This window comes from Cyanistes caeruleus, chromosome 4 (assembly GCF_971803275.1).
Source record: "Cyanistes caeruleus chromosome 4, bCyaCae1.hap1.1, whole genome shotgun sequence".
Taxonomy (NCBI): Eukaryota; Metazoa; Chordata; class Aves; order Passeriformes; family Paridae; genus Cyanistes; species Cyanistes caeruleus.
In genome coordinates, this window is record NC_141704.1 from 46,935,646 (window position 1) to 46,958,026 (window position 22,381).

At 40.3% G+C, this 22,381-nt stretch overlaps 1 protein-coding gene and 1 long non-coding RNA gene across 3 annotated transcripts in view; one reads left to right on the forward strand and one right to left on the reverse strand.

The window, feature by feature from the left end:
• The window catches only part of LOC111937230 (uncharacterized), a 35,303-nt gene extending 14,616 nt beyond the window's left edge, over positions 1-20,687 (reverse strand). The window contains exons 1-2 of the long non-coding RNA XR_015285519.1: positions 20,653-20,687; positions 5,172-5,290 (exon numbers count right to left, since the gene is read on the reverse strand). This is a non-coding gene — a long non-coding RNA (uncharacterized LOC111937230). The remainder of the gene's footprint in view (positions 1-5,171; positions 5,291-20,652) is intronic.
• A 19-nt stretch (positions 20,688-20,706) lies between these two features.
• The window catches only part of PTPRR (protein tyrosine phosphatase receptor type R), a 138,096-nt gene continuing 136,421 nt past the window's right edge, over positions 20,707-22,381 (forward strand). Inside the window, exon 1 of one of the 2 annotated variants that reach the window (XM_086884415.1) lies at positions 20,707-20,905. In XM_086884415.1, the coding sequence (XP_086740541.1) occupies positions 20,842-20,905 (64 nt within the window). In that variant the 5' untranslated portion in view covers positions 20,707-20,841. The remainder of the gene's footprint in view (positions 20,906-22,381) is intronic. The other variant, XM_086884416.1, reaches the window with a different exon arrangement.

Below are 22,381 nucleotides of genomic sequence, written 5' to 3' on the forward strand. Positions count from 1 at the left end.
TGTCAGATACTGTTTCAAGGCATTTTATTATGAAGCAGTCCCATCACACACAACAACCTTCTGCAGCATGGGAGAACACCTATGCATTTGTGTGCTTGTTGTTATGTGCAGGTTATCAGTGAGTGAAGCAGCAGAGTTATCTTTGAGTTTAGACTACATTTGAAAGGAGAAGGGGCAGGATTCTCAAGACAAGAGAATTTAATTGTGAGTATGGATGAGCCACAGAGTGCCAGGTTGCTTGCACCTCCCTCTGCTTGAACCGAACCGTCCATACCTCTAACGCCTTTTGTGGTGGCTGCCCCAGTCACACAAAATTAAAGGGTGACATTATTCAGCCATTTTCTATTACAGTGGATATGCAATCCTTTCAGCAACTCTAGACATTTTACTTTTTTCCCCACAGAATTACAGAAGGAACCTGCATTTGCAGCCTGTGCTAGGGTTTCATCTCTATTTCCAACGTACATGGGTGCATCAGCAAAAGCTCTGCCCTGCCCATTACTCAGAGGGCATCCCTCCTGAGGAAAGGCAGAGAAAGAAGGAGATGGCTCCATTTAAATAAAGGAAATTAGGATGGGAGTCAAGAGATAGAAGAAAGAGTTTAATCTCTAAGGCTAGAGCATTTCAAATGAGATTAAAGTTTCAGTTCAGTAAGTGGAGCACAGATTTTTCTTTTTAAATTAAAATTGGCAAGTGTGTAATTAATGTGTTCTACATATTAAAAATATCGAGTTTTGTTTACATCGTATATTCAAGATTTTTTTGATACCAGTCTGGGGATATTTACAAGTGAAGCCTTCTTACTAGGGGTGATTTTCAATGGATGCAAAGTACCCATCTGTATCTGCAAGGCAATTTCCTCAGCCTCTCTGGGTCATATTTTTTTTCCTTTTTGCAACACTATAATAATCTTGGTTTATTTCAGCTACCATTAATGACAGTACCATTGCTAGCAGAGGGCAATTAAGAATTCCTTAAAAGAAAAAAAAGAACTTCTTCAATCCCAATTCTTACTATAATTTACATTACCAGGAAGTTTAAGCCTGTAAATCTAGTTTAAAGTATGTCAAATTGGTTTAGCGGGGGTTGTACATCCCAAAAGCTAGATAATTTTTTATCCATTCTGCCCTGAAAATCTCTTCTATTTCTTGATCCCTTGACCACAGGCCAAATCACAACACAACTTGGAGTAGGCAATGAAGGCAGAAGCTCATTTCAGCCTCCTGCTTCACTGGGGAATGGCCCATTTTTGGGACCCAAAGGAGCTAATGGTACAGATGGCATAACAAATAAATTTTATGGTACCCAGTATAATTTCCACTGATGTGCTGGGAAATTTTCAGCTCTCCATCACCTTACCACTTTTTATCAGTTCGACAAACGCTGATTCCAAAGCCAAAAATCATTCAATCAAAATCAAAATGTTTGGTTAATTTTTGCTGGGTTGTAAAGACCCCGAAAATATGTCTGGTAATTCATCTGCAAGTTTGAGCCAGGCAATGAAGCCAAAGACTAAAGGAACATTCAGCATGGTGAACAGCTAAGGAAAGCTATTCCTCAGTTATCCATTCTGGGGTCACTTATGCTTTCTGTAGGGCTTTAAAAGCTAAGTCTGTTGCTGGCTTTCAGCCAGGCCCATTGCTGGCGCCAGAGAGACTCATCATTTTATCAGTCCTGCCTCTGTTTCACGAACATTTAATTGTTTGTGGGATATTCTTAGAACACAGAAATGATAGATCTTTCTGGCATTCAAATAAATTCATTAATTTGATTTATTTGTCTTCCCTAACAGCACAAGAAGTTTCAGCTGAATATTTATTTGGAAGGACTTGGTATATAGAGAAATGTGAGGAAAAACAAATGTTTTTGTTCCATTCAGATTAGCTGACTGTAGTGCACATGGAGAATACACAGCTCATCTAGATGCAAAAGAAAAGCCAGTATAAATGTTTGCTTTACAGTATTCAATAATAACTGCTAGAGGCATAACCCATTCCTGGGGAAAATTGCTTGAGCTCTGTCTTCAGTGTTAGACACACATGTTTCTGAATTTCAGACTGGGTGTCTTCCTTTGTCAGTAATCTCTAAGAACAGGTTACCACTCCAGCACATGCAGAATACAGACAGAGCAAGGGTATTCAAGCATGTTCACGCTTAAGAAAGGATAGGAGCATTATTTCTACTTTATTTTTTTTTTTTTTTTTGAGAGAGAGAATGAAGGCTTAGCAGGATGTATGCAGATGGCCCCCACACCTGACTTACCATATACCTTACCTTACAGTAACATGGATTTTGCATTAAAGTGAACAAAGAGTAACTCAAACTTTCTACTCTCCAGGGCATCACAAGTGCAAGTGATCCCTATGCAAGTGGGGAGTAGGAGATGAGAGAGGTAACACAGCAAAACAAGACAATCTAGGCCCGTACAACTCCTGTAGTTCAACCCTTCTGATCAGATGTAGATGTTTCTCTCCATTGGCTCCATAGGCAGCACAGATTCAGTGTTGATGAGAAGACAATTTCACACACTTGCTGCTGTCCTGAAACAAGTTATCCCAGTAGCTTTGAAAAGTGAAGGACGACTTATTAAGGTGCCTGGCTGTTGTAGAGTCAGTGCAGAATAGTGCCCAGTATCATGCAGTCGAGCCAGTGACCTGGCAGAAAATTGTGATCTCCTAAATCTGGCTGCATAGTTCTCCCAAAAAGAACCAGCACAGACAGCAGGTGCTGCACAGCCTGTGGACATAATGTGGGAGACAGTGCCACATCACTAATGTAAATGATGGCAATGGGGAAGGAAAGAGGACTTCTCCATTGCTCTTCTCCATTGCATATCTACACCTCACCCCATGGCAATTGTTCTCTTAGAGCAAGACTGAAGCACAGTAATGGAGCACACGAAGGTTCAGCAATGCTACGGATCTCACTGGTAGGGAAAATTCTTCTGATTTACACAGACTATTACCATGAAAGTGAAAATGTCAGTTTTAGTTTTAAAAATCAACCTCAAAATCTCATACACATAAATAGGAGAATACTTACCAGTCTGGTTTGCTCCTGGAAAATACATCATCATCATCAAGGATTAATGATTATTTCTTAGAGAAAATAATTTCTACTTTTCCATTTTAATAAAGTTGAAAAAGTTAATCTGGACTTCAAATTATTTAAGTATTTCAATGTTATCAGAGTGAAATATGCCTGTGTTTTCATACCTACTTTTATTTTTTCTTTAGATATTATATTCCAAAACACTTTTCAATAACTTAATGGGGTTTTTTGTGTTTAGGATAGAAATTCCATTTATGAATAGCTCTAGTTGTTGAGGAAAGATGGAAAAAAAAGATCATGTCAAGCTCAAAAACCAGAACACCAATAAAAAGAAACAAAAAATGTAGTATTTCTTAATATTTGGATTTTATACCAATGCCATGAATGTTGGTGGTCTGACACTGTGGTTTGGCAGTCCTACATTCATTCAAATGCTAAATATTTTTCAGCTCAGTTGTGCTTTCAGACATTTGTGCATATGAACAATTTGCTTATGAACAAGGCATCTGTGCAGAGATGAGCCCATTTGTTCTTAGCCAGAGTTATTCACAATCGATTATTTATTATTCAGTCACATATGAATAGCAACACACTCTGGAAATGGTATTGTTCCAGAAATGCTATATAAACAGGATTTCACCAGTCCCCAAACTAAACCTCAGATATTTGTTGTGATAAAAACTGTAACTCAGGTCTTGATGACTGTCACAGTGAAAAGGCGTGATGGTTACAGAAATGGGGAACTGAGGCACAGAGCAGTGAAATGACTTCTGAAGCACTGAAATAGGTTAGTGGCAGAGTCCTTTATGCCTTCAGTTAGATACCTCAACCTCAGCTTCCCAGGATACTCTGTTCCTGTGGTAGTGTTGAAGCATTGAAATGATTTAATGGACATTTTCTTGGACAAATTGTTCTGTGTGTACTTACCCAAAATGGGTAGCTATTGACCTATATTTCTGGACTCATATGAGATAGATTAAATTTTAAGCTGCAATTTTTCACAACCAAAATGCTCTTTGAGTAGTAGAGAAGCAGATATAGCTGTTAATAAAGTGCATATCATTAAGGGAAAAATTTAATTTATCTAAGACTTTCTTGCAATGTATCCAGAACTCTTTTTATTTTGCCCTATATAATGTAATTTATTATCATTTTCCCGTTTTGACTCCTGTATTTTCCTATTTCTTGTATGTTGTGCTGGTTGACACCAGAAGATTTGTGCTACACCAAGATTTCATTTGATTTGAAATTTGAAATTATCTCTCAATGGACCAATGACAATCAAAATAGTTAATATTTTTAATCTAGAATTACACATATGTGGGATTCAGGGTAAAAAAAAATATGTTCCATCTCTGATTTTTAATGTTTTATGTATATATATATATATACTGTTAGCTTCTAAGACAGCACAGTCAAGACATCTCTTATTAAATAATGTGGAAGGAACTATTATTGTAACAGGTTTTCTTATATATTTGTTTCTAAAGTTCTTATGTAAATTTATAGGCAAGTGTTGGAATAAAGCAATGTAAAATTAAGACTAATTTTTGCTGATCTTAAACCAAATAGAAAGTGAAATTGTCCCTTCACATCAGGCCAGCTACACCAATGCACTTTTGAAGAGACAACAGCTGAAAGAGGTTTCAGAGGAGTTCTGCATGCTATCACTTACACATTAGGGATAATCTTTTCAGACTATTGGCAAAATGAGTTGGCCACAATCAGGTTGAGGTTTCAAATTTACATAATTCATTATGCAGTTGTCTTATGGTTTGGATTTGGTTTCGAAGAGTAAGTAGGCACCATTTAAAAAACATTCATCTCTTCTGGGCTGCCAGAGGACCCTTAAGATCAAAATTTGGCTTTCCAAGTGATACGATTCATATGAAATCCGGTGAGGGTTTACAATTTTCACATTAGTAACAGTCAGTTTGTTTCCATCAGAGAGGTTAGAAGCTGTCATTTTAGGGTTTTTTTCTGCCTGCTGGTATGTTACAGCATTCACACCTGCCAGAAAATGTCAGAATGTTTATTCCAAGAATAAAAATGTGGGCACACATCCGCCTCCCAAAATAAATAGCACAGCAGATATATTCCGTAGCTCCTCCAATACTCACAGGTTGGAGTTAGTCATTCTTCCTGTGAGAGGGTGGCCATCAATCACTGACAAAGGAAGCCTTCAGTCTGGAGTCAAGAATAGGGGTACATAGATCAATGGATGAGGAGCACAGGGAGCCTGCAGGGAGAGAATATGCCTTTTCATATTTGTGAGAGACGGCGCTGTGAAGTCTTAAAAGCATCTGGGCTTGAAGGAGGAAAATTTCAGTATGGAGAGTCTGTTGGTTTGCCACACAAATTATCTTTCAGTCACAACCTTCTCCTTCCACAAGAGCAAAGGGTGAATATTTTTATAATAAAATGGAAATGCTGATGGAACTTATTCAGCAATCATTTGCATTGATTTACTGGAAAAAAAGGAAATCTTTTTGTGAAGGAAATATTTTGTGAAGTACTACCACAATTTTTAGATGGGAAATTCATCAGAAGACCCAAAGCCAATATTCAGAAACTAATTTAGTCTGTCAAACTTACTCTTTTCAGATGAATTCTAGTAAATTAGTCTACTTTCAAAATCTTCCATTTAAAATCTTCCATTATTAAAATAAAATGGAACAGATCGAGAAAGCTTTACAGGGAAAGGTAAGATTGCTTCATATTTAAAGTGCTGAAATAGGCTTTGTATTGCCTAAATTTCTGTCTCAGTCATAGACTCCTTGGGTGACCCTGGATGAGTTATTAAATCTCACTTTGCTTTAGTACTTACAGAGAAGAAAATACTCCCTTTGAACTTGTTGTTTTACAAGTACTTTGGGGCAGCTAATGTGGTGTAGATTCTCATCTGACAGAGAATCCAAGTGAAGAAAATGGCTGTTTCACACTCTCTCTATAGTCAGAGCAGGAGAATAAGAAGCTCCTTTGACATTTAATGTACTCTAGCTATGGCCAAAAGGGTCATTTAGCAGTACATATTTTCATACATTCATAGCAGAGGAAACACGATCATCAAACTCCTTATATGACATTTGGATTACCTGGTTGGCCAAAAAATTATCTCTCTTCCCCCTTGCCCCTCATGCTGATATGACCTCATTCAGAAGAGCTGGTAAATTCTTTGTGTTTCGTGGGTCAAGCTCCATAGCTAGACTGTTTCCCAAGAACTAGTGTGGGAAAAATCACCTCTTGTGCATGGTGTCATCTGAATACAAGAAGACCATGAAGCCTTAAAGGCCCTATATCTACAGTTTTCGCTAATTCAGTGATCTTTGTTTTTGGGGTTTTTTCCAATAATGTGTTTTATGAAATATTTGAAGCAATATTTTTGTCAAGGTTCCGCCAGTAACAACCTCTCGACTTTCTGAACCGCACCTTAGATGACAAGTTGAAAACAAGCAGGAACTCTTTGGCTGCTAAACAGCTACTTATTCACACAGCAACTAAGTCCTCAGCTTTTCATAAAAAAAAAGTTTAGAAATAGCAAGGTGTAGAAAGGTCTGATTAAAGGCAGTCTAAGGACAGAAACCTCTGGTAAGGAACATAATTGCAATACTCACACCATTTATGTATTTTATTATGTTGAACCGAAAAGAATAAAAAAATAAAGTATCAAATATTCTTTTTGCAAATGAGGGCCTGGAGAGATGCACTCATGAAAAAGTGCAGCATTTTTACAGAAAGAATCTATTTCAGCAAAAGAGAGGAAAGATATCCTTGGTCAGGGCACTGCCTGGAAGAATTTGGATCAAATCCCTGATGGGGATGAAAACCAAAGGGATTTAGATCATGACCTTCACATCCCAACTGGCATTCCAAGACCATCCTACTTTCTGTCTTACTTCCTTTTTTCCTGATTCTCTGCTCCAGTCCTATGAATTCTGGCAAATCTTGACCCAAATTTACATTTCTATAAATTTCCTGCACTCTCCAGCCCCCTGAATATGAGAAAGTTTCCATCTAAGAACAAATAAGAGTAAGATAATAAAGACCATCCATTTCCTTTGAATGTGAACCACAGTCAGAAACTATATTGCCTTCCACCCCTTCTTATGCCTATTTATTGAATGCCTTCCATTTCATTAGATATAGTTTTATATAAGTACAGTGATATCAGAGCAGGGAAACCATAAACGGCTTACTTGGAAAAAAAAACCAGCATTTATTTGATTTTTAGCCTTCTTAAATGCAGGCAAGGATAAATATCTCCATCACAGACCACAGAGTTTTATAAGTCTCTGACAAATGCTTGCAGGCCTTCAAAACCTCTGAATTTAGCATTTATTTCTCAGCAGTGAAGGGTAACCAAGGAGACACACAGTCCTAGACTGAATATCTTTAAGTAGCATAGGCTCCCAGACATGGATAAGAAGAGTAGAGAATTGTTTGCTTGTAGCCTATCAATTAATGTTACTGTGAATATGTGACCTTAGAAACAAGCATCCTGCAGAGAAAACCTAGAGGTTTTCTAGGTGAAGGCACCCACCAATCCAAATCTGACAACTACTGGTTTATTTAAAGATGGCTGTATTAGCTTCATCTTAAGGAATTTCCATGAAATATCTGAATTTCTTTGAGAAATTCCACATGACAGGAATTTCAATTCATGTAAGACTCTTGATGCTATGGGCTAGTTGAAAGGCTTTGATTTCTGCCCTTTTCCTAGTTGCTTCTAGGGAAATAAAGCATCAGTCTCCCATAGTACTTGGCACTTTGCAGTGCAAAAGATCATCCATGAAATGTTCTGATATGGTGTCAAGAGTGATACGAATTTTGTGGATAAAATGAGAGCAGATGACAAGCTGAGGTCAGTAGTAATGACTCCAGAGTTTAGTTAATATATACACTTGGCAGTCACATACAAGTTTGAAGGGGTTTTTTTTGGTTGGTTTTTTTTTTTGGTTGTTTTGGTTTTTTTTTTACTTTGGTCATCTATCAAGGAAACAGTTTGATCTTTTGAAATTAAATTAGACAAGATGTTAATGAAGACTAATTGCTTTGCATAATTTAAAATATATAGAGAGAGGTCCCTTGATCTGTGCAAGCTGTCTTGGGTTAGAACTGAGGCTAAAAAAAATAAATAACTCCAAGCCATTTGCGATCTTCCCAATTTGTAACCAAAGTGGGAGCCAAGGTGCACCTGAGAAAGCTGTAGCTACTCAGAAATATGCACCACTGCTCTTTTAGCTTAGCTGCACTTTAATATTTTGCCCACAAGAGAATGTGAGTGACCCCTCTACCCCCTCCCACCCTCTCTTCATTGACAGAAACTCTTTCCATGCTGTGCTGAAGACTTGTTACCTCATTAGAGCCAGGAGCCAGAATCCGCCCTGGAAGCTTTACTTTTCAGGAGGTGTGTTTGGGAGAAGGACTGCAAGAAGAGGAGTCTGCAAGGCCAGGTTGGATGGGGATTTAAGCAACCTGGTCAAGTGCAAGGTGTCCCTGCCCATGGCAGGGGGGCTGGATGATCTTTTAGGCCCCTTTCAATGTGAACCATTCTGTGATTCTGTGAGTGAGAGTGGAGCTGCCATTCGGCACAGGCTGATTCAGGCATCTCCTTAAGGGGGAGGGACCCCAGCAGAGAGACCAAACCCAAATCATGACTTGGGTCGTCTTCTGTCATCCTGGTGGCACATTATCAAGTCACCCCTTCACTAGCAGTATGGTCAAACATCACATCTCTTCAGGGAGCTTATCCAAGGTAGAAAAGTACTCTGATTTTTTCTTCTGGATTGATTTTTTTACAGAGCCAATTCACCACCTACAAGGGGGAAAGAGCAGGAATGTACAGCTGGAGGTGGTGGTGGGATTTGCCACACCACTGATTTAGATCAGCTTAAAATGCTGTTGAACTGCACTCTTGAGGACGATTCACAGCCTAGTTTCTCTATATAAAAAATAAAGGAGTCACTAGAGAGCAGTAGGCTCTGCATGAGGCGAGTTGGAGCACCTAAGCTAACTGCTGCAAGTCAGCAGCCTGACCCCCCACGTTGAAACATGCTGTTATGCAGTAATGATGTTCTGGACACACTTGGGTGACTGGTGGGTTGGGCCTTTTTCTGCAATGTTTATTGATTTAGCAAATGTGAAGAAAGGAGTGCCAAATCTGGCAATTATTAGTGACTCCATGCTGTAGCCTGCTTGCAAACATACAATGCTCTGAAATATTTTCCAAAGAGCCTAGTTTAACACAGACTGATTCACCACACTATCCTCTTTACAGATTGTTACCTCTCTAGTAACTCATCTGTCTCTTCTTCCTACCTGTTTTCTTGCTCATGGCATAATTTCTAATTTAAAATACATGGATACAACGCACTCTAGTATGTCTGGGGGCACTCACACTGGCAAATGTTAATCGTGCTCAGGTAAAGAAAACCATCTCCCTCTGAGCTGCTGATCTACTCACAGGGAAAAGAGAAGCTCTTTCCAGAAGCATGTGAACTGTGCTTCCTTTCTGAACCACAGCAGGAGACACAGTTATTCTCTAATCATCATATAAGAAGCCTAAGAAAACTAACTTAAAATTTAGACATAGGAAATTGAATTCCCAGAATTAAGTATTTGGAGAAAAGTGTCATCAAAAATATTTTCTTTATCTGCAGAGTGAAAAAATGTTAAGAACACAAGCAGCCATACAGTGTAAAAGGCTGCATTGTTCATTTTAAGATCACTCCATTTCTAAAGTCGTATATTATATTAAGTATGGTTAGGTAAAAGACTGAAAAATGTCAGGATTCCTCTGTTGCCAGGAACCAGGACCACTATTCAAATTTAAGAGAAGTTGTTCTTGGTTTACTCTGAGATTAGTGAGTGGAAAATCAGACAGTGCAAGTGAAGTAAGGAGTTTAGAGAACCTTTTGCTGAACTATGGCAGTTTTTTAGATGAGCACAGTTTCTGAAAATATGAGTTGCTGCACTTGGATAAAGACCCAGTATATTTGCAGCCAGAAAAAAGTGCTCACACGTTTATTTCTGGAGAACAGTGACACCTAGTGAGCATCCTGTCTGAAACAGAGCATTCCCTGGGGTCTTTAAGACTGAGCCTTCTGCTTGGACTTAGCTTCTTTTCCTACTATTTGAACTTCACAGGTCCTTGAATCTGAACTGCATGTGCTGCTCATCTCTGGCAAGGTCTAATGAACATAAAGAACAAAGTAGCTGTGACACAGTATGCTGAGGGAGGGGGGTGACTTCAAAGAGGAGCCTTAAGCATGGCAAGGAATGATGTGTAGGAATGTGGCCTGGGACAGATTTGTTGCAGCAGAGGAATTACACTGGTAGCAGAGTCGCCTAGGCAACAAACATCAAGCTGTCAATCAATGGTCAGGTGCTGAATAGGCCAGAAACCACAAAGTGTAAGTGGTTCATTAGCCACTTTCCTGTTTCTGGACTCCTGGGAAGCTCCCAGCAGAGTTCATAGCTGCCTTCTCATCCAGGGCAAGTAGCCATACCCACTTCCCCTTTCAGCCAGACGGACTTCCCCAGACACTAGTCTGAATTCATCCATGAGGTAAAGCCTGCACTCCTGTCCTGGGGTTCAGCCCAGGACTCTGACAGTGTGTGGACACATCCATGAGGGAGCAAAGATGTTAGAGCTTTGAAATAAAATGCTTTTGGAACTGAAAATTACGCTCATTTAACATTGTAGCACTGTGAATAAGTGACGAGAGGGATGATATGCCAAGGACCTGTGGACAGAAGAAAGGGAGTCAAAAGGAACTGGAAATGTCATTATGAAGGAAAAAATCTCAAAGATTGCAGTGAATCACACTCTCATCTTGGGGTTTACAAATCGTTTTGAGGTACGTACACACCAAACTGGAAGTTTTCAGCACTTCATTAGCATCAAGAGAGGTGATCTTTCACCTGTGTGATAAATGACCATTATATCCAACCCTACCTTTTCAGGCTGTAAACATCCCTTTTATGATATAAATTACACATTTTATCAGAATTATGAAGGATACTGGGTCAGATTCAGTAGTTTTTCTTAAAGCAATCTAAGAAACAGCTTTTCTGTAACTATGCTACTTTTTAAGTCACAATTCATTTACACCTAGATTATTATATCCCATATATTCACCTGCCAACATTTGAAGAAACTCAAAAATTATGATGAGGCCTATTCTGGTGGAAAACTAAATGTAATTAAATCTTTACATTATGTGCTATGTAGTTTCTAAAGCTGGAGGATGAGAGGTTTATTTTACATAAATGTCTTATTATATGCTACTTGAATAGATGAAATTCACACTGCAACAGGATTTTTTTGATCATTTTCTGTGTCATGGCATTTACAGTGCTGCTTTTTTTCTTTTATTTTATTTTCTTTTTTTTTCCCCTCACTGCAAATGCTGGAAACATGCACACATTTGAGGATAACTTGTGCAAATATCTCAAATGTCAAGAATGGAATCTGAAGACTTCCCCATTCTGTTACAGCTCTTCTTGTTTTATCTAAGGGATAAGCACAGCATGTGGACATCTCAAGGAATCTGCATCTTATTGGATAGGCACAACAGGATTTCTTAGAAGAGGGCTTCCAACTGTCATAACCATACTGTCACCAACACAGACACTGGCTCTCAAGCCTGGCCCGATTCCTCTTGGAGCAAGGGTTTTTCTGCAGAGATCAGATGAAGAGTTTGCTATAAGGAGGGAATGATCTGTTACACATCACTGGAAATATGACACAGGAGTCACTCTGTGGCAGCCAGGATGTGGGGGCCAGCCATGTGATGGTGTTTGGAGGACAACGGGAGCAAAATTGATTTTTTAATGAAAGATCTGTTTGCTACAACCCTGCTGCCTCGAGCAGGGACACCTTCCACTAGACCAGGTTGCTCAGAGCCTCATCCAAACTGGCCTGGAACATCTCCAGGGATGGGACCACCACAACTTCTCTGAGCAACCTGTTCCAGTGCCTCGCTATACAGAGAGCGGACACCTTCTTCATATCTAACCTAGACCTAATTTTTTCAGTCCTATTTTTTTCTTGTCCTGTCACTGCTTGCCCTAGTAAAAAGTCCCTCTCTGGCTCTCTCGTAGCCCCTGTTAGGTACTAAAAGGCTGCTCCAAAGCCTCCCTGGACTCTTCTGTTCTAAAGGCTGAACAATCTCAGGTCTCTCAGCATGCTCTCATAGAAGAGGTGCTCCAGCCCCATGATCATCTTTGTTGCTTTTCTCTGGACTTGCTCCAACTGATCCATGTTCTCCTGAGAAGGATACAGTACTCCAGTTGGGGGTCTCACAATGTGGAGTCTCACCAGAGCAGAGTAGAGGAGAAGAATCACCTCCCCTGACCTAATGACCATGCTTCTTTTGATGCAGCCCAGAATATGGCTGGCTTTCTGGTCTGCAATGGGCTTCTTGTCAACAGCACCTTCAAGTCATTCTCCTCAGGGTCACCGTCAATCCATTTTCTACCCAGCCTGTATTTATGCTTGGAATTGCCCTGATCCAGGTGCAGCACCTTGCACTTGGCCCGGCTAAACTTCACAAGGTTTGTAGAGTCCCACAGGCTCTCAAGCCTGTCAAGGTCCCTCTCATGGCATCCTATCCCCTCAGCATGGTGACCATACCACACAGCTCAGTGCTGTTGGCAACCTTGCTGAAGGTGCACTCAATGCCACTGTCCATGTCACTAGTCACAACGTTAAACAGCACAAATTCTGATACCAAACCACTAGGAGTGCCACTTGTCACTGATCTCCATTTGGACATTGAACCATTGACACAGCTTCCTGACTTAACCATCCAGCCAATTCCTTATCCACTGGTATACCTATTTTCAAGTCCCTACCAGGATATTGATTTACTATTTATATATTAAGGGGAACTGAGAACATTAGAGAGACTTACTTTTTCATATTCACAGGACTAGTGAGATAGAGGTATGTGATTATTATTTTTGACAAGGCCGTGTTTTAGGAATGGCACTCTCCAATTTCATACTCCCACTAAAAAGAAAACCACAAGCCACTCCCCTCCCTCCAGTGGGAGACAAAAGGCAGAGATGTGTTGAGATAAGAACAATTTAATTGAAACAGCCATGGATTTATGAGATATGAGATACAGAGATATGAAAATGAACAGCAACAATACTATTAACAAAGTGTAGAAAGAAAGGGCGATTTCCATGCACACATGCTCACCAGGCCCAGAACAATGGAACACAATGGCAGAGCCTCTGTACAACACACTTTTCCCCAAATGCAAGCCATACTCGCTTCTTGGAAGTGAGAATCCCTGATTTCTGCTCCCAGCAATGACATGAAGTGGTATAGAATAACTACCTAGACATGCCCACACAGCTCCAGGCTTTGCCTCAGAACTGTGGACAAATTAACCCTGGCGTAAACCAAGACAGACAACTACCCAAATAACTTGTTTTTATAGAACCACTTTTCAGATTTTTTAAGACTTAAAGTTTCTATTTATTGATAACCTATAAACCTGCAGGTTAGGTTGTCTGTGATACATTACACAGGTCAGATCAACCCTTAGCTGGAATTGCTTATCCACCTATAAGCTATCTTTGTTACTTACGTTAAGAAAAGACTTGTTCCTACTCAGAAGAAACAGATATTCTCCATATGGTTAGACACACACACAGTGATGGAGTCTCTGTTAAAGCCTTGCCACAAAATGTTAAATAAAAATAATTAAAATGAAATTGCCATTCCTTTTGTTTGTGCTTTATTTTTAATTTGTGTTTTCCTCTTTTTATCAATTAAAAAGTCATGGTTAATAAGCACAATTATTTTCCTTGCCTTTAATCATTGTGTCCCCTAGGTGCTGGTGAGGGAGCCCATGTGACTGGGAGAGTAGGACTGGAGTCCCTGATGTAGCATTAAGAGAAACAATTACTAAATGTTGGCCTCTCATTTTTATTTCTCCAGACTATAAATTGCAGTGGGGAGTTTTGTTTACTTTGTTTGAATAAAATTATTTGCTGTTCAGCAAATTAGAACATGTTTTTTTCAACCCACAAAGTATTTGGCATTCTATTCCAAACGAAAATGTTTACTTTACTGTCCATAGACCCTCATTCTTCTATTGCCCCCTCCTTCTGTTTTGCTGACCACTTTTTGTCTAGACTCATGTTTTCCCCCATTGACTGCTGTACTTCAGCTTTTCCTTTTGCAGTCAGACTGAGTCAGGGTATTAATGCCTGTTCTGTCTCATGTTACTAATATTTTCCTTTTCACTCACACCTGTTCCAGTATTTCCTTTTGAGCTTCTCTTTTAAACAGGAAGAGGTAGAAGTTCCCTGTATTCCATCCTGACACATTATGACTCCCTGCTGCTAAGAACAAACATTAAAAGGAAACCCTCCTACCTTTACAGTAAATCATACACTTTTGGTCTCATGGAATGGCCCACGAGCATTCCAGCCAGCAACTAGAATTGAATAATATTCAGGGCAGATGAAATTTTGAGGGAATTTTGCTTCCAACTCAAAACAAACAGCAGTCACTGTCCCCAGAAACCCTCAAGAACACACAGCCAAAATTTAAGTTCTTGCAAATTTGGATTAACATTTTACAGTAACAACAATATATACATGGTGACATCAGAATGGTTCTTACATTTCATTGAAAACTTGGATATATTAGAGAAAGCATTAGAGTAGTACCCATTTCAGTGGGTACCACTTGGCATTACTAGGTAGAGTCAAGTTTGTTGCAATAAAATCAGACAAACTCTTTAAAAAAATGTGGAAAATTTAATACTATTTTTTTTTCAATTATTTGCCTTAGAAGCTGGAGAAGAAAAGCACTCTCTAGTGGAGGATGCCAGGAAATCTTAGACACTTAAAAACTGCAGATGTTCTGACATTTTTATTTGTGTTCTCTTACCTAAAGAAGAAATTGTGTTTTATTTCTGAATCATAACCATTTCCACTCTCAACAAAACTATGTGCACTTGGGTATCTAGGCTTGCTAGAAAATTGTCATAGTCTTCATAATTTATAAAAATAGTTCCAAACCTGTAGACTGAAACTTGAATAATGTTTTGCTGTAATTATTTTTTTTGAAAGTGCACACTAGATTTTTCTCTTTGATGATTCCTTATTGCTCTTTTTAAAAGTACATTTAACTGTAAACATTATTCAAATATTATATTATACATATTGTATGTGTATTATTGAAGTGAGATAATAATTTATTACAGGCTGCTGCTTTCTTGTTTATACTTATAAAAAAAAGCAGGCAAAGCAGGCAAACTCCCCCTGCCCCCCCAAAACCCCAAACCAACAAGCCACCACTCACGAAACAGTATTTTTAATAGGAAAATATGTGACTTCATTAAAGATTTAAGAGTATGCTGCAAGTTCATAAACCCATACTGCTCAGCTTATACCAATTCACTGATGTGAGACTGGTCTTTCTTCCAGAATCATATTAAGCAACACAGCTAGCATCTTCCTGATGTTATTCATTTACCCATCTTCTGTCCCAGAGGAAAATTGTATAAAAGAGATTTTAGAACAAATATCATGTGCATTATTCTGTGGGCTTATCCTGGATAAGGGAAGGTTGGAGAAATATGCCTTAGACTTGGAATGAAAGCAAATTAGCTTTTGCTACAAAATGGCTCTTAATCCCTGTGGAATTTCATTCCATGATTTTGACTGGTCACTGAAAAGGACTGTTTTTAAGGCAACCATGAACTTCTGGGTATTGTCTGTGTGTAAGGAGCTGTGTGAGCAGAAATATGAAGATTTGATACTTTAAAACAACTATAAACCTTTTAAAAAAATATCTAGAGATAGACAGAATTTATCCAGAGATTTAATCAGGCCCAACTTGAGATGTCTTGGGGTTATCATGTACCTTCTCCCTCAGCAAAGGCATGTATAACTTCACTGAATTTGAACAGATAAAGAATCCTACCAATTATCTGAACTTTCCGGCTAGAGCAATTACTTTGATCTTACAATTACAGTATGTCATGTGCCTAATAAAAAATTAATCAAATTATACCCTAAAGAAAAATAATTAATGAAAAAATTCTTCTACTGGATCTATGAACAGTGTTAGGCTGAATATTAATTATACAAGATGTTCACTTGTTATTTGCTGAGGACAACTGCTATGACTCCTCTCCCTTAATGTTCTGTGAATGTCAATCAGGTACTGACAGATGACAGTCTCCTGTTCATGTTCTTGTCATCCAGTTGAAGATGCTGCAGCTTCTGAAGCACTGAAACCTCTCTTCCTGCTGTAAATATATTCTAGAAGCATTATTCGAAAACCCAACGGACACCCAAATCAGGCAAATAAAAAATCAGTAAAAACTTCTTGATTTAACTGAATGTTAAAATCATTCTGAGAGAGATGACTAGCAGTTTGGTCTTGAGATGATGAGAAAGAAAACTTTGCACAAAATTGCATATTCAATTAATAAGATTTTGACTAGTTTCTGTTTTATTTCCTATTTCAAGGAATGCTACTCTTCTTGAAACAGAACATCAAAGTAAACCATCTGAGGCTAATATTGCAAGTAGTCAAATTCCCAGATTCCCTCATCTCATCTGAACCTGACATCCATGGGTTTTATCAGAGTTGCCCAAGTTTTGATTCACTTACCTTTACACAAATATAGTCACTTCTATGTTGAGAAGCTTACATTCAGCATATAAGTAGTACTATACAATTTACTTTAGTTACTGCATCATTTAGAGAAGTACTATGCAGTTATTAGTAACCAAGGGTAACTTGCCTTCCATATTTAAATGCATATTAGTGTACACATAGGCATATATATGGGTACTTTACCAGTATTTCATAAGGTATATCATATCAAATTTCTTTGACATAAAATAACTGACTACACAAATAAGTGTATTTCAAGAGAGATATTCCTAGCCTTGACTAAAGGTCTTTCAAGGATAATCTGAAACTTCTTTTTACATCTTTTTCTGGCTGTGTTGTAATTTAAAGCACCTGACTTTATAAATCTTGATGCCCCTTATAGAATATTGGAGGATGATAACTTTACTACCCTATGGTATAAATAGCATAAAAGAGAAAAGAACTTGAAATCTCAGAAAATGATGACATGGTACCTGGCCTGTTCCAAATACTTGCTTTGAATGGACCTGGACAGAGGGCCATGGCTAAATCCATTCGCAAGTACTCATGTATTTGTTAGCTATTCAGTACTGTTTAGGACTGCACCAGCCCCTTACAGGTCTCATTTAGTACTTAGCTGCTCATGCTGCAGATTAAGAGTTGTGCCTTGTGACTTTAACAGGCAGCTTTTAGTCAGGTATGCCTGAATCCATTTGATTCCTTCCCAACAGCCCCATCAAACAGAAGTGAATTGTTTCCATCTGAGCTATAGTCAACATCTTCAGTAAAATTTTAAAAAAGTTATATAAAAATTATAATACAGTCTTGAAAAATTCTGAATAATGGTCTTGAAGTTTCAGGTTTACACACATAGCCACAAATTAGTAGCACAGAGACTGAAATATCCTTGCATACTCTCTCTTCCCCCCCTCCTCCTTGCTATCAAAGTTTTTATACTAGCAGCTGAGTCAGTGTCAGTTTTGCATGTCTAAATTAGAGAATATGCCAAAAATACACTGGAGGGTCTCAGACCACTTTAAAAGGCTGTAATACTATATTGACAACACTCATTAGGGAATATGATGCATTTGCCTCGGTGCAATTATGACTTTGCCCACTGGCAATCTCCCAGGACACATTCTATTCCCTGACACATTTCCTGCAGCAGTTACCTTTCTGCGCTGTGTAAAAAGAAGCCCTCTCCCCATCCTGGCAACATCATTTAGTGTGAGACCTAATTGTACATGCCATGAGCTTTCCTCTGGTGAGACTGCTGTATATTCACACATGCACTCACCAAAAAGTAGGTATTTTTCTGATTTGTATTTATGTCTCCAAAGAATCCTTTGATCTACGCATATAACCTTCTCTTCACCCCTCCTTTTCCTTCTCCAACCTCCTTTCATTTATTAAAAAACACTGCTTCAGTTTTTTTGCTGAAGCTTGTCAAGGGACAAGAGATATGAGGAACCTTATTATTCATGGCAGACAAATGTGTGATTCTCTCTCCTTCAGATATATTCCCTGTTTGATAATCTGTGTATTGCTGCTTCTTAAACTAAAGATCAGTTTTGAATTTGGCTTTCATTGTTTTAGCTTCCTCTTAAAGCAGTTTGTCAATGAAAGCCTAGTGCAAAATGATTCCCAGATAAGGACGATGGTCTAGCCGATGTGATAGGAGGAAAACAGCAAGAACTCTAACACTTAAGACCAGTCTCTTTTAATTGTAACCAACATCAAGTGTGACTTCACAGCAGTACATTCAGTATGTCATATCAGAAGAGATGAAGGTACTACGGGAAAAAATATCGGAAAGAATTAACCATATTCCACACCATTTACCTCACTTAGAATTACTGGTAATATTCAGCATTTAGCTGAACATTTAATTCAGCTCTACACTTAATACACTTTGTTGAACTAAGTCACACACTAATGATCTCCACTCTGTTAATAGTGTTCTACATGTGGAAATAAATTTAAAAATCATTGAAGCTAGAGAATTCAAACTGATGCAACATGTTTTAACTTACTTTCTGTGTCTTCCCACTCCATAGTAATGCTTCCATTTTGCATTGACAAGACTTTTAGAAAGGATGCACTAATACAAAATTCAGCAAATTATTTAGTCTAGTCTCAGCTTCCCATTGAACTCAGCTTATACATGAGTTGGAAGCTTAAATGTTTTCTTGGATGTGAGCTCAAAACATTATCTTAAGACATTTCCCCAGTGGAAAATAATTTCCTTAACAGGGTAGTGGTGAGTCATCTGGTCTTTGTGCCTTAGGGGTCTGCAAGTGAGGTGAGTAGATACTGCTACAGCACTCAATCATATGAAACCACAGCTGCCTCATCTGTAACCGCATGGGGACAAATCAATACCATTAGCTTCAGTGAAGTTATCCTGTTGACATATTTGACCCTAAATCCTTACCTAGAACACACAAGGGTGAGGATTTGTGGACAAAAAATTACAAAACGTCGGAGGACTGAAAGTAAATTTTTCTTTAATCTCTCCCTAGGAGCTGGCTAAATTGTAATTGGTATTGTACAACTCACTCAGGGAAGTAAATATAGTCCTCCATTTGTTTTTGCTATATGTGTACCTCTGAGGCCTGGGCATATAGGAACTGAAGTTGTAGGGGCACAAATGGGGGGCACCATATAGACAAGATTTATTTCTGTCACTTCTACTAGTCAGGACTAATAGGATTAAACTGGAACAGGATGTGCTATAATTTGTATACACCCACCACAAATTATCATTACCATAGAGGAAGTAGCAGAAATCTCATGGCTTAGCAGGACATCTGAGGCACAATCTTACAAAATATATGGCTGAAATGACAGGGCTAAAATACTACTCCTTGTTCAAAAATCCTCTTGATCACAATAAATCCCCATTTCCGGCAGAGCTCAAGACTGAGTGCTGTGTTCTATCCCAAGCCTTTTCTCACTTACATTGCTGTCAAGCGAACGACCTGACTGCCTATACGTGTGTGAACAGCCGTGTGGGGGCTGCCAGAGGAAGCTCGTTTGCATATGTACAGTCACACATGCAACTGCATCTAGATATCAGGGCCTGCGCAGTCCTTCCCATCTCTGTACGAAGAGAATTTCTTCACAAAGGTTCATTTAAAGCCAGTTAGTGCCAAGCAACCTCTGTCGATTTCCTTCGCTATTTTTCACTTAGGGCACATCACTTCTCAGTTGCAGACCTGACCATGCATGTACAATGCTTGCCATACTCAGTAACAGGCTCCTGTAGGTGGATCACTTGCTGGGTGACACATCTGCCACTGGCTCTCATGGTTGCTCTCCAGCTAATCTTTTGATCAATTAAACTCAATTTGAGAAAATTACCTTGTTACAGGACTGCTTCACGTTTGGCCTCTTTGCATTGCTTTCTGATCAAATTCACTAAGCACCGCCTGAGTAGGTGTTGCATCAGCCTGGTCTGAACCACTGTCTGGAGTTCGGTGGTTATTTCTTTATTTCTGTATCAGCTGTGATTTTCATCACGCAGTTGTTGCAAATTGCTTATTTTACAACACGTGTTGCACAACACACAAGAGGAGGATTACCTGAACCTCAAGCATAAACCCACACATCGTCGAAGTCCTCCCAGACATGACCAAACTCCCGAGACTGCCTCCTCGGCGCTGCGAGATTGGGGAGATGCAATCTCCACGGTTCTGCTGCAGCAGGAGCCCCGAGTGCCGCTCCAGCTAGAAGCCGAGGAGGAAATCACCCCCCGCCGCCCATTCTCGCCTCCTCCCCGAACATGCCGCTGGAACGAGAGAGCTCTCTTTTTGCCTCTCCTATTGGACCTTGCGGCTCCCCGCGGCTGTTGCGCGACCCCATCCCCCGGTGTCAGACGCCGCCGCATGCCCACCCATGCCGCCGCATGCCCACCCATGCCGCCGCATGCCCGTCCCGCCGCCCATGCTCGCCCCTCGCCTCACCCCGCGCCAGGAGGGGAGGCAGGTGAGGGCGGCCGCCCGCGCGGCGTTGCGCATGCGCAGCGCGCTCCCAGGCATGCTCACTGCCGGGGGCGGGGGGAGCGGGACGCGGTGTGGCGGCGCTGCCCGGCTGCCCTCGGCTCCCCTCGGCTCCCCGCGGCTCCCCGCGCTCGCCTGCTCTCGGCTCGCACCATGCGGCGGCGGGCGGCCGCCTGCCTCCGGGCGCTCTGCCTCCTGCTCCACCTCCGCGCCGCAGGTGAGCGGGGGCGGCCGCGGCCGGACGGCGGGGCGGGCGGGACGGCGGTGGGGACCCGCTTGCGCCCGGCGGCGCACCTGTTGTGGCGGGAGGCGGCGGCTGCCCGGGTCCGGCGGCGGCTGCCCGGGTCCGGCGGTGGCTCCCCGGGTCCGGACCCCGCCAGCCCCGGAGGCGGCGGGAGCGCCCGTCAGCACCGCGGACAGCGGCGGCCCCGGGCGGGCGAGCCCCGCGCTGCGCGCCCCGCGGAGCGGCCGCGCTTCGGCCGCGGATCGTCAGGACCTGGCCGGGGGCTACGACAGCGAGGGGAAATCGGGACTCCCTATATGCCTTCTTCTTATCTTATGTTATTTATTTATTTATTTTTAGATACTGGTGAGGAGGCGTCGCCACTTGTATGTGCTCGTGGCAGCGGTGTTTTTAGAAAGGGAAATTTCAGCTGCGACAGCAGCAGGCATCTCGGCTGTTAGCGGTGCTAATAAATCCTCTCTCTGCTTTGCTGGCAAAACGTGTGCCTCATTCAGAAATGCAGTGAGCGATGAGCGCCCTAGTACGTACATGAAGTTCCACTGCCAGTTTCGTTCCAGTAGTCAGAGCTTATATTTCTGGCATAAATCTCAGGTTTCCTTTAAGCCGTGAAAAACTGCTCATCGTTCAGAGCCTCCGTTTATCCTGTGCAGGCTTTAGCAAATATTATCTGAGGAAGGAAATAAAATCTGGGGTAACTGTATAATTGAATTAAGTTCTCCATTAGTAAAGTTGAAGAGTTTCTTTGTTTTGTCATTTATGACAAGCTTAGCCACTTCTGACATAGTAAACGGCTTGCAAGTTCCATGAAGTTTTGTTAGGAACTACAATTAAATGCACAGGTACTGATTCTTTTGGTCCTGGGAATGTTGTTTTTAGGAGAGATTTTTAAAATGCAACAAATTTGTGTTGTCTTACTGCAGAATCATTAAAAGCAACAATTGAACTTCATGTCTCTTAATATGGAAGAACATCCTAAATAAGATCCATTATGAAAATAATTGCTTTTTTTTTTTTTTTAAACAGTTGATAGGAGAAATAACTTTGTCTCAGTTATTGGTATTTTATTGCCCTGTAATACTAGCCTGCACTTCATAAAATTTATGGAGCCTCTTTCCTGTAAATCTATAGTTAGGATGCTCATGCTGTTTTGCCTTCCATTCATATGTGCAAGAGATTATTGACTGAAAGATGGGAGCATTTCGTGATCTGTTTTAATAAAAGCCTTAAGCTGCTTTTAAATTGTTCTTTTACAACATGTATTAAATTGACCATCTGTACAAAATTAGAGTACGGCCTCTGTTTGACATAACATGGCATCTAATTTCAGTATATCCTCTATTAACAGTGGAATTTACATTAGTTTTGTTGTGCTTCATTATTCTATCCTGCTAATGGAAACTGAGTATATATTCTGCCAGTAGGCTATTCACTTTCCTTACTAAGTTCTAC